General features: G+C 51.2%; 2 protein-coding genes across 2 annotated transcripts in view; both read right to left on the minus strand.

The window, feature by feature from the left end:
* The window catches only part of CSF1R (colony stimulating factor 1 receptor), a 19,918-nt gene extending 19,227 nt beyond the window's left edge, over positions 1–691 (minus strand). Inside the window, 1 exon segment of the mRNA XM_029084598.1 lies at positions 643–691. Coding sequence (XP_028940431.1) covers positions 643–691 — 49 coding nt within the window.
* Positions 692–10,173: 9,482 nt separating this feature from the next.
* PDGFRB (platelet derived growth factor receptor beta) overlaps positions 10,174–11,648 on the minus strand; it is a 15,012-nt gene continuing 13,537 nt past the window's right edge. The window contains exons 21-22 of the mRNA XM_010166384.1: positions 10,835–11,073; positions 10,174–10,324 (exon numbers count right to left, since the gene is read on the minus strand). Of these exons, the coding sequence (XP_010164686.1) occupies positions 10,174–10,324; positions 10,835–11,073 (390 nt within the window). The remainder of the gene's footprint in view (positions 10,325–10,834; positions 11,074–11,648) is intronic.

An 11,648-nucleotide genomic window follows, 5' to 3' on the forward strand; every position in this document is an offset into this window, starting at 1 on the left:
CTCCCACCCAGACCCAAACAGTGGGAAATTTCCCTTTCCTATGTCCTCACTGCCAAGGCTCTTCCTATGCTACGTGCACCTTTCCGTACCTCTTGGCCTTATCCTGGCAGTGCTTCAGCTGAGAGTGAGCCCTCAGCACAGCTGGTTCCAGAGCCACCACAGACTAGCAATACACCCTCTTTCCACCACTGTCCTCCCTCTATATTCACAACCAGTTCTGGATGGTCTTCAGGAAGCTGCTTACAGCCAAATCTGCACTAAAAGCCAAGCCAGTGTCACTTCCCTGCTGTGCCATGGAGAAGATATGTTCACTTGTCTGCTCCCTGCCCATGCTGAGACTCCTTGAACCAACTCACAGCAGCTGTGGCTGCCTCATGAAACAGTCTTCAGAAGCAGGGACCATCCCAGCCCACAGCAGGATTTTGGTAGACACAACTGGGAGCCTGGCTTTGCCTTCCACCACCAGGAGCTGAGTGCCCATTAGTCCAACCTCAGCATTGCCCCACCAAGGCTGTCACCCCTCCTCACCCAAGGAGTGATGGAGCACTCACACCAGACACCCAGGAAACCCTTGCCACATCCAAAACCTGCCCCAGAGTGACATGGGGACATCGTAGGGCCTTGAGGGGCCAGAGGACCTACCTTGCCAGACACCAGCTGTGGTGAGCAGCAGGAGGAGAGCAGGACCCATGTCCCCAGTGACCACCACGTCCCCAGCGTGGAGCAGGGACGCGGCTGAAGGATCCTCTCAAGCAGTGGGTGCCTCTCCTTGCAGGCACCGTCCCCAGCACTCCCTCAGCAGGAGCTTCTCCTTTCTGAGTTGACCACAAGTTAAGAAATTCCTTTTTTTTTGTTTGTTTGTTTTTGAAACAGAAGGAAAAAAAAAAAGAACATGACGCTTTGAGACATCACTGGTGGCAAACCCCCTTGGCAGAGGTGGGGCCATGCACACACCCTGCTGCAGGGCCCCCCTCCAAGTGTTGGGGCCACCCTCCTGCCACAGACCCTGCCTCAGAGAGGGGTCCATCCGCAGGGCTGACAGGGGCCACTGCACCATGCCAGGGTTCAGGACCATTCCAACCTGCCCTGGCTACTGCCACCCAAACCCCCAGAAACTTGCTTGTGGACACAAAGAGTCAGGCTAGGACCCACCTCGGTGGTAGGAGACTCCATTTTACCTCAGCAGGACAAGTTTTACCTCAGGTCCAGTGGCTCTTGGTGACTACACATCCTGATAGACCACACAGGAACATGGCCAACTCCCTCACAACAAGAGGTCTACAAAGGTGATTCAGCCTGGAGCAGCTCCCAGGTAGGAAAAAACCTGTGAAGATGACAAATTATTTTGTTTTAACCAAGAGCACAATCCCTGATGCAGTGATGGGTCCTATGGTCACACAGGATCAACCTCAAGCCCTACTCCAGCACCACATAGACACAGGGTCAAGCCCAACGAGCTGTAGGCTTGCCTTTACTGCCCTCCCCAGTATGGAAACATGATGTGGTCCAGCCTGCAGACCCTTCCCTGTCCCCAGCTGGGCTAAAGGACACATAGGCAACCCCAGCTCTCCTCCTCTCCCAGTACTTCCAAGTCTGGGGCTCACAGCAACCCTACCACCAGTCACAGAGCTCAAACAATGATCCTCCTCCCCAGAAGCCCTGTCCCAGTCCTCCTGCCTTACTGGTGGGGAGGTTTTTTGAAGCTGTTTTCTAATTGACAATCTGGCAAGCACCTGGGAGCAGTAATTAGGCACTTCATTAACCCTCCCCTGGACTGTGGCTCTTCCAAACCAGGAGGTGAGGTAGGCTTGAAGCAAAACAACTTTCCCAGGGACACTCAAGTCAGACACAAGGTGCCCCTTGCTCTCTGCTCTTTCTGGATAACCTCACACTGCAGCAGAAGCTGATGGTAGTTCTGGGGTGGGAAGTTATGGCCACCACCTGACAGCAGTGCTGGGAAGCACAGGGGAGGAAGGTCCTGCCTGGGGCAAGCAGGAGGGCTTTGCCTTCTCTGCACCCAGCTGCAGCTTCACCAGTGGGGAAGGTGACAGGGTCATCAGCTGCAAAACTGTGGGCAGAAAGAGGTGGGTTTTCCCAAAATATCTGCACAGAGGTGGCTGCTAAATCTGCTAAATTTTGCAACGCAAAGGTGCTGGGCAGAGATGTGCCTCTCATGCCTCTGCAAACCAGAGGGGAATGGGCTTCTCCAAAGGAGGCAATGAGAGAGGTACCAGGAAGACAAGGTCTTGGGGCCAAGAGATGAGAGCATGGCTGACTTTGCTGGAGATGATTAAGAGTCATGGGAACATGGAGACAGCTCTTGGTTTTGGCCAGAAGGATGGCTGGAGAGCATGAGGGAGTGCAGAGAGAAGGAAAGGCAGCTTTTGGCTGGAGAAGATTTCCTCTCAGCAGTTTTTCCTGGCAGGATGTGGAGAAGAAGAACACGAAGTAGAGGCAGCATGGTGTGCTGGGGGGGCTCCTGCCCAGAGCTGGGGGGCTGTCAAGTGGCTGGGCTGCAGTAGACGTCCTGCTTGATTATTCTTTCTTCCTTTTAAGCCAAAGGAGCTTTTTAAGGGATGTTTGTTTCCATCCTTCTTCTTTTTAAGTTTGTTTTTTTTGTTGTTGTTGTTTTTTTTTTTTTCCAGGAACAAATGCCAGCTCAGAGAGAATTGACTCACCAGTGTGAACAAGTATCAAACCAGATAGATTTAGTACAGAGAAGGGAAACAATATCTCAGCCTCCCCTCTTCTCTTTGAGGAGGCCCCTTGCAGAGCGTCTCTGATGGCAGTGGTCCACAGAGGACAAGTCACAGCCTGTACACACAGATCCTCAAGCTGGACTGGGAACACCTGGGGATGCTCAGTGGGACAAGCTGCCTGCTGGGGTTCCTCCCTCATTGGTGGCCATCTCCTCCTGCCTGCAGTCTGCACCCCAAATCCTGTGGTTGCAAGAACCAGCTCGGCCATGGGAGTGCTGCTGGGGCTCATGTGCCCAAGCAGCTCTGAGCAAGGGGAAGGGATGCTCTCAGAGGAGCTGTAGCCTTCCTTTGAGTCACTTGAAGCCCAGGGATGTCTATGGAGGCCTGGATGGCCAGGAAGGCATGCTGAGAGGTGATATGAGACTTGCTCAGTGCCTGGCTGGCCACAGACTGACTGTGGAGGGGAGAGTGGAGGCTGCTATGAGCCATGGTTGGAAGCACTGGGAGCTCAGGTTTGTTTCCTGAGCTGGGAGTGGGGCTGGGCGGTTCCAGCCCTGCAGGACCCCTGCACTGGGTACAGCTGGCTGTGGTGTCACACCTGTCCTGCAGCAATCTGGGGACACATGTGAGACACCCATGTCCAGAGTGAACTGTTGGTACCCAAACAGCTAAAAAACACGGTTGTATCAGGCTGCCCTTGTCTCTACAGCCTGGGTTTCTTCGCTACCCTGAGCTCTTCCATGAGATGCCTGTCTCATCACTGGGGAGGAGACTTGTTTTGGGGTGAGGAAAATGTCTTGCTGGGAGTCCCCATGGCTGGTTACTCACTCACAGCTCCATGACCCCTCCTCAGTGCATCCCAACCTGCAGAAAGCCTGTCGGGCAAGGATGAGGCAGTGGGAGCCAGCTGGGTTCAGGGATGAGGTCTGTCAACTCCACCTCCCTGCTTCACCCCAAGCCTTTGCTGTAGCCTCTCTAGAGACAAGGTGATTTTTTTTCCCCCTGCTGATTCAGCTCCTGGAAAAAGAAAATGCCCTGTCTGCCTGTTGTGGCTGAGCCTTGCCAGGTGACTCAGAGCAAATCTGGGGAGAGTCAGCCTGAGCTGGTCAGGGAGCCTGCAAACCTCTTCTCTGGCAAACTGAGTGAGGACAGAAGCCCAGGACAGGTCACGCTGGAGAGGGGAGACTTGCTGGGACTTGGACCTGTCTCCTACTGCAGCTGATGCCTTGGATCTTTGGGTACCCAAGGGGTTTCCAGAAGCTGAGTGAGGCACAACTGCTGCCAGAGGGGACTTGCACCAGGGCTGCATCACGCAGCCTTAAAACAGGGTCAACATCGATATATTTGAAACTCAGATAAAAATCCTCTCTTTGAAGCAGCCCTGGGCTTTCCAAGCGTGTGGCTCAGAGCTGGCTGCAAACAGCTCTGCTCAGCAGACAGGGGTCATTTTCAGGAGGAGCAGAGCCAGAGAGAGGGGAAAACTTTGGGCTGGGCTCAGGAGGTGCCTGCATCCCATGGGACTGAGGGACCCTGGCACTTATGGGGAAGGTGGGGGGAGCTGAGGAAAGCAGGGGGACCTGAGGGAGTGGTAGTGTGGGGAGCCAGGACTGTGGGGGTGCATCTTGAAAGGGTATCAGTGAATTCCTCATCCCAGAGGGAGTGGAGGAGACCCCATCTCGGAGGAAAGCTGGATGTGGGGAGCCCTGTGCACTGCAGTGTGTCTCCTGCTGGTGCCCTAACCCATTGATACCTCCAGTCTCTCCCACTGCCATGAGCTATTAAACTACATGGAAAAGTCAACAGCAACATGATGTCCCCCATCTACTTCAGCCCAGAACTGTTCAGTTGGCAGCTCCCACATCCCTGCCCTGATCTGAGCACAGACCCAGCAATGCCCTCAAGGTCAAGCCCTTGTTGTAGGCTGCTGGTCCAACCCTCTGGCACTGGGGATGCACATGGAAATGGTGTCCTTCCCTCTACCCACCTGCTCCCAGTGAAACACAACCCACAAGCTGGTCAGTTACCAAAGAGATGGGGCAGATCCTGCCCTGTTTGCAGCCTCTTTTCCTTACCACATCTCTGGGCTCAGCTCTTGCCTTGCTGTGCTTCTCTCTGCCTGGCTCCCAGCTTGGCTTTCACTAAGCGTTGGGGTCATGCACAACGTATTAACATGCTTATCCTTCACCCACGACATGGTTAAGCTGTGTTCCCAGCCCCATCTGAGTCGGAGCAATCAAAATCAAGGAAACAAAGGAAGAGAAGAAACTGTGCAAAAAAGAAAAACAACCTTTATTTTTAAACTCTTTCTTTAAAAACATATTTGTAAAAGCTTAACAGCATAAAAATAATATCTCATGGCTATAGATGTGACATAGTACAAATCCTAAAAATACATCTGTAAACCTAGGAAATGTTAACTCTTTGGTACCTTAGTCTGAACTCTGTTTTTCCCTTTGCCCTCGGGATGGTTTCTGACAGGCAGCGTGGAGGCAGGTGCTGCTTCTGTTCAGAGATACTGCAGAGTAACAGCGTGATGCCAGCAAGCCAGCACAGCAGGAGGGGCAGAGGGCACGCTTTGGGCAAGCTTTGCAGTTCTGGTGCAATCCATGAAGGAGAAAAGGACAGGAACAATGCAGGCCTTCCAGCACAAGTTGGCTTCCCTGCCTCCTCCCACCCCTGCAAGAGTCATCTCTCCAAAGTGTCACTGGAGCTGGAACAGTTCTCCTGCCTTTGCTAAAGCCAACTGGATCCATCTTGGCTGGTCCCAGAGACCTCAGCCCTCTGGGTGAAACATGGGAATTATGCTGGGAGCCAGCTACCCATGTGCTGGCCCGTGAAATCTGACTTTTTAACAATACTTGGCCTGCCCTGGGTAAGTCCTGCAGACAACATGGTGTCTCCACTGTTACAGTCAGCCCTGGCCACTCAGCATCAGGCAGGGTTGGGGTCTGCTGTGGAAAGGACCTGTCCTGGTCCAAGAGCTGCCTGGAGCCTGGTGAGGACCTGCAGCTGCCCTGGCTGCTCTCTGCCTGTGCAACCACCCACGGCAAAGGCTGCTGAGGGATGCAACCTTCATGTTCTCCAGGTGGGAGCACAGACTGCATCTGAGCTCCCTGGGGCTGGTGTGGCAGCCTGCTGCTCTCCTGTCCATGTGGGACATCCTGTGGTTTCCATTGTGAACTGACCACACCAGTCCTGGGATCTGAGCTAAGCATGGAGCCCGACCAGAGCCCAGCACATGCCTGTGTGTTGGAGCGTGGGGTTTGCCTCCTTAGCGCATTAGTCGACATCTCATTTCAGAAAAAGCCCCCAAAAGGAGATGTCTGTGAAATCCCCTTCTCCAGATCTGCCCAGCTTTACACAGACCCAGCTTCCCCACAGCCAAAACCTCACCCACTGCCCAGTACCCTGTATTTGTGGTGCTCTCTTTCCCCAGCCCAGAGCTCTGACTGGGAAGAAGGGGAAGAGCCATTTCTCACTTCTGGCTGACTTCCTCCTGTGCACATCTGCCTGCTGTCCCCATGGGACCCTGCAACAGTCCCCTTGGCAGGTGAACAGAGACAATTTAGTTACAAGTAAAGTCCGCTGTGCTCTCTAGATTTCTTAACACGACACAAACAAACACTAAACGTGACACTCTCTCTTAAAAAAAAACCCCAATAACACGCGCAAACCAAGAAGGACAAAAGGATTAAAACCTGTGCACACATCAGTCTGAGAAGCATCTTAAATGTGGCAAGAGACACCGGAGTGTCACATTAGTTTCTGGGATACACTTAGGTATGTATGAAATAGTGACTGGCAGTAGGATTATGCATATACTGGTGCTGATAACGATGTAACAGCTGCAGAGTAAAATATAACCTACAAATAAAAGATATTGCACTAGAGACGGGCCCAAGCTGTGGAATATGTCCCTTTTTGGGGGGCTCAGTTTGGGTCCACCTCTAAACACAAAAACACACCCAAACAAAAGTACTGATCATGGAAACTAAATACCTGGAGGGAGTGATTCCCTTCAGAGTCTCACCAGAGAAATTATGGCTACAAAACTGATGAGCCCAGAACAGCCAACCATCTTCCTTGGCCCTCACCCACTGGGCCACGCAGGGACTGGAATGTTGGCAGCAGAGAGAGAGGGAGTGGGGGGCTGGAGCTGGTTCCTCAAGCAGAGAGAACTTGTCTGGGGGGCTGCTGTGAGCCTCAGCCCTGCCGAGCCCTCTCTTTGAGGGGAGTTACAGGGATGCTTAGCAAAACATGTTGGCTTTGCCCAGCTGCCAGCCTGTCCCTGGCTGAGAAGATCTGCTCACTGCAGTGGGGGTGCATGCCCTCGATAAATGGTGATGGGAAGAGTTGAGTAAGGACAGGAAAGTACCACAAAGTGCAAGACTTGGCCCTTGCAATCACAAGGCCAAAAGCAAATATTTGGTCATATCTTTATGGTGTGGAGAACGGTACCATTTTACAAAGAATCTTCCTATAAGAAGGAAGAGGGAGGTGGGATTAGCACCCTGTCAGCAGCCAAACCAGGTTTTGATGCAAAGAATAATTGCAATAAATCTACACATGGGACAAAATGTAATAGAAATCGAAGTGTAGCTAATGCCCAGCTAATAGGACAGGTTACCTGAGTTCCCTCAGCAGGGAGAAGAAATAGATCTCCTCTTTCAGGACTGTGGAAACCATTTGACAGTGGGAAGTTAGTAATTTAATTAGTAATTAATCTGTATAAGATGGAGTTTAGTACAGGATTTGTGAAGTAAATAAGCAAATGGCCAAATGGAGGGTGAGAAGGAATTATGTGATGAGGAAATTTTTGGGCTGGATGGAAGTAGTCAAAGTATCTCTCTCGAGTTGCTCCTGATGCTAGAAGTATTAATATTTTTATTAGTCAGTCCAGCCCAAAAATAACAGTGTGTTAACAAAATATGCTGATGACCCAATGTCTGGAACAGCAGGGAGTATCTTGGTTAGAAATGCTGGAACAGTAGAAAGACGTAGGTGCTTAGATTGGTCGGAGGATGACTCCAAACTACCAGTATGTTGTGGATGGGAAAAGGCCAACATTATCCAAAGCTACACCAGGCAAGTCAAATCCAGTACAGACCAGAACTATTAATGCCCTATGGGAGGTCTATATTTGACCTCACCTGGAGTATTGAGTACTTCTGGTCATCTTTGATAGAGAAGGGCAAATTAAAAAGGGAGCTGGTGCAGAGAGGGACTATTAGGATGATCTGATGTGCCATCCTATGGGCTCAAGTTGCAGTGACACAGATCCTACCAAGCACCTTACATGTTAGAAAAATAAAGTGGTCTGACCCCAAGGATCTCATGAGTTACTGCTTCTCCATGGGTAGGATCATTTAATGAACTGTGGCCACAGAAGATGGCTCCTTCATTACAAGCAGGAGGAACAGAGTATGGAAAAACAAGTCATCATTCACAGTGTGTTTCCTATGGATGGTGGGGAATCTGACCACATGGGCTGAAAATATACTCCACCGGCTGCCAATAAAAGTGCTATTTCTTATATTCACATTTTACCAAAGACATCAGCCCACAAAACATCTACTCCTCTTTTAGCTGCAAAAAATGGTAGCATTGCAATGACAGACAATTTAAAACAGAAGCTGTTTTGCTGGGGATTTCTGGCAGAAGTTTCATATTAAAAAAAAAAAGAAAGAAATTCTCAGTGGCTCTGAGGTGGCAGAAGCCCTGCAAGATGCTGATTGAATTTCTGAATTTGTAAACCTGTCTGTGCAGTTTTTGTAGGATGCACAGAGAGATGTGCAAGAGTAGGGCAATGAAGGGGTTAATGGGAGTGAGGGGCATGCAGCGAACAGAGCTCTGTGCAAGGTGAAACTTCTGGTTTCAGAAAAAAATCCCTGCTAGTTTCTATGGTGTCAGAGCTGTAGTTTTGGGGGTCTAGCTTTCATCTCTGCATAGGTGGGGTTCACCACTGATTTCAAAAGCCTAGTGTTCCTCCTGCTTTGAGTCTCCTCATTCACGTGGCAACTGAGAGCATAAGAAGTCCCAGGCCTGCCTGTGAGAAGCAAGGAAGGAGGAGAGAGGCAGGAGGAAGGTCTCTACTCTTTTATTCTTCAAAACACTTTCCAGGAGTGAGGAATCCTCACTGATTCCCCTTGCTGTGCTTGCTTGCCCATGACACTTCATCCACAGCCCTGACAGGTTGCAAGTGGCTGTGCCTGGTCCCTAGAAAGTGGCAGGGTGTGAGATAAGGTTTGGCTGTGACCAAACAGCTTCCCAGCCTCTCTCCCTCTCTCTCTTTTGAGATGTCCCTGGGTTGGTGTTCTGTCATCCTCATTGCTCCCCATAGTCTTGCTATGACTCAGGAGGGACTGGTGAGACCTCCCATCCTGAGAAAAGGTGTTTGGGTGAACAGTCTATCAAAAGGGAGCCCTTGCTTCCCAAAGTTAAGGCACAAAGATTTTGCAGCTGTCAGGGTTACATGATTTCCCAGCAGATAAGCTGGGCTTAGTGGCAGTAGATTAATGAATAGCCATCTTGCTTCCTTATACTGGCCCTGGCTAGTAGATTAATATATTTGTTCCCTTTAAATCTTCAATGGAGAATAGTTAGCTTAGTGTCCACACAGACGACAAGAACAACACTGGACTGCTCTCTTTGCTACTACAACAGAGTCATTATGAGAGCATATTGAGTTCCTGGAATGCCCTTGGGGCTCCTGGTGCCAAGCTGGGCACAAAAGGGTTTGGGGTGTGACAGCCCCTCCAGGTGGGTGCAGAGCTGTGCCCCATGGGTACCTGTAGTGCTTGTGACACTCTATCCACCATAGAAGAGCTGTCAAGAAAGGAAAACTGTGATTCAGTATCTCTGAGACGCTGCCTGGTCTCTCCAGGACTTGTCTGTACTTGGAGGAGAATCTACCCAACATACTCTTGATCTCCATTAGCTGAAAGTGGGTGTTGCAGGTTCTCTACACCCCAGCAATGTGCGTCTCCAAGCAAACCAATCTGTCCTGGTGGCATTTCACAGAACCACGGTGTGGCTAGTGCCGAGACCATCAGAGAAGTGCTGGTGCAGAGGAGATGAAACTCATTGCCATGGAGGGGGAAGAGGCTGGAGTATCATCTTAGCAATGCAGAAAGTGGCGTCTCTTGTGGAGATCCAACCCACACCTTCCACTTGAAAAGAAGATATTGGTCTGTGAGATGTCTCCCTCCTGCAGTGGTTTGATCACTAAGGAGGATGTGGCAGTGATCTGGAAGGTTGCTCACACTGAGCCACCTCTTTGGAAGGGGGAAGGGGATGGCAATGGGGAAAAGTCTTTAATTCTCCACCCAGCACTGAGAGATAGGAGGGAAGGAGGAACGCTGGGACAGGTGAGGATGTTCCAGGGTACAAGCACAAAGCATGGCTCTCTGTGATGTCTGGGTCAGCCCCTCAGCTCATCTCACTGTGGGGAGATGAAGACTCAGCCCAGCTCTGGCTACAGGAAACTCTCCTCCACCTCTTGGTGCCCAGTGGTCGGCTCCTGGCAGCCCGGCTGTAGGTCGGATTCCTGCTCCTCATCCTGCTGGAGGCCCAGAGGGCTGTCACAGGATATTGTAGATGACGTGTTGGCCTCGTTCAGCGTAGAGCTGAAAGGAGACAAGGAGGAGAGAGAAATGAGTGCCTTGTCCCAAGTCTCTCGATGACAAAGGATTCCCAATGGCTGAGAAGCACATCAGTCTTGTGGGAGCTCCAGTCCACCTGAGTAGCTTTCCACAGAGGGACAGACAATATCACTTGGGTCTATTCAGCCCTGAAGCACAACATACAGCCAACTGGGCTCTGCAGACTGTGCACCTCAGTGTTCCCTACTCCTTGTAAGCAGGGTCTCTTGTCCCCAGCTGTGCCAGCTGATGTACAGGGACATGGCATTGCACTCTATCTTAGCTCACATCCCAGCTCCTCTGGTTCATCTTCATCCCTGCAAGCTCAAGCGAGGTCACAGCACATCAGATGGGGATGACACTGCCCTCCTTCTCTCCTGGTAAACCCACCCCTGATCTGTCCCATAGCAGAGCATTCCCATTTCATCTCAAGGCCCCCATTTTCAGGTTTGGGCAGTCAGGGGAAGGGACAATATTCAGAATCAATGTTTTTACCTGGCCCGGCTGATGGAGGCCTCCTGAGGGAGATCACAAATTGCCTCAGGTTTGGGGTCGGGAAGGGGGATGATATAATCGTTCTCGCCCCCGTTCTGGTGCACGGCCGTGTAGAGGATGCTGCCGGTGGGGGAGTTGGGAGTGATCCTGGCGTTGTTCAGCCCAGGGATTGTGGGTCTTGTGCGGACAACAGCAGGGTGGTCACTCTTCATGAACTCTTCGTCCACCTGCTGGTACCTCTGCTCTCACAGGGCAGGTTACCAAAGAAATGGGAAGGTCTTGTGAGTGTAGAAAATGTGCGTGTGTTATATTTGCTTTTCCTGTCTGGTACACTTTTCCTAGAGGGGCTGGCATCTTCTAGCTGGGTTCAGCTACCCTGACCCCACCAAAGACAGGTCATGAACAGACAGATCAGGAGTGCAACTCCACAGCTCCAGAACACCAAACAGTGGGAGCAGGTTTTTGATCTCCTGCCGGTTCTGATTTCCGCAGTTGCTGAGATACCAGCTGCCTGTCTGGTGATGCCAGTTGTCTCAGCAATGTCCCCAGGATGCCCAAACCACCTTAATTTGCTCTTCAAAGTATATGCAACCTTAGTCACAGCAAAATCTGCGGGCACAGCAGCACTAAACACTGGTCTCCAAATCCTGATTGAGGGCTCTAACCAAGGCAGCATCCTCCACAGAGCACTAACCCTCTTCTGTCCCTCCAGCACAGGGTCATCATAGAATCATAGAATGGTTTGGGTTGGAAGGAACCTTAAAGCTCATCCAGTTCCAACCCCCCTGCCATAAGCAGGGACACCTTCCACTAG

This window comes from Antrostomus carolinensis, unplaced genomic scaffold (genome assembly GCF_000700745.2).
Source record: "Antrostomus carolinensis isolate BGI_N321 unplaced genomic scaffold, ASM70074v2 scaffold15224, whole genome shotgun sequence".
NCBI lineage: Eukaryota > Metazoa > Chordata > Aves > Caprimulgiformes > Caprimulgidae > Antrostomus > Antrostomus carolinensis.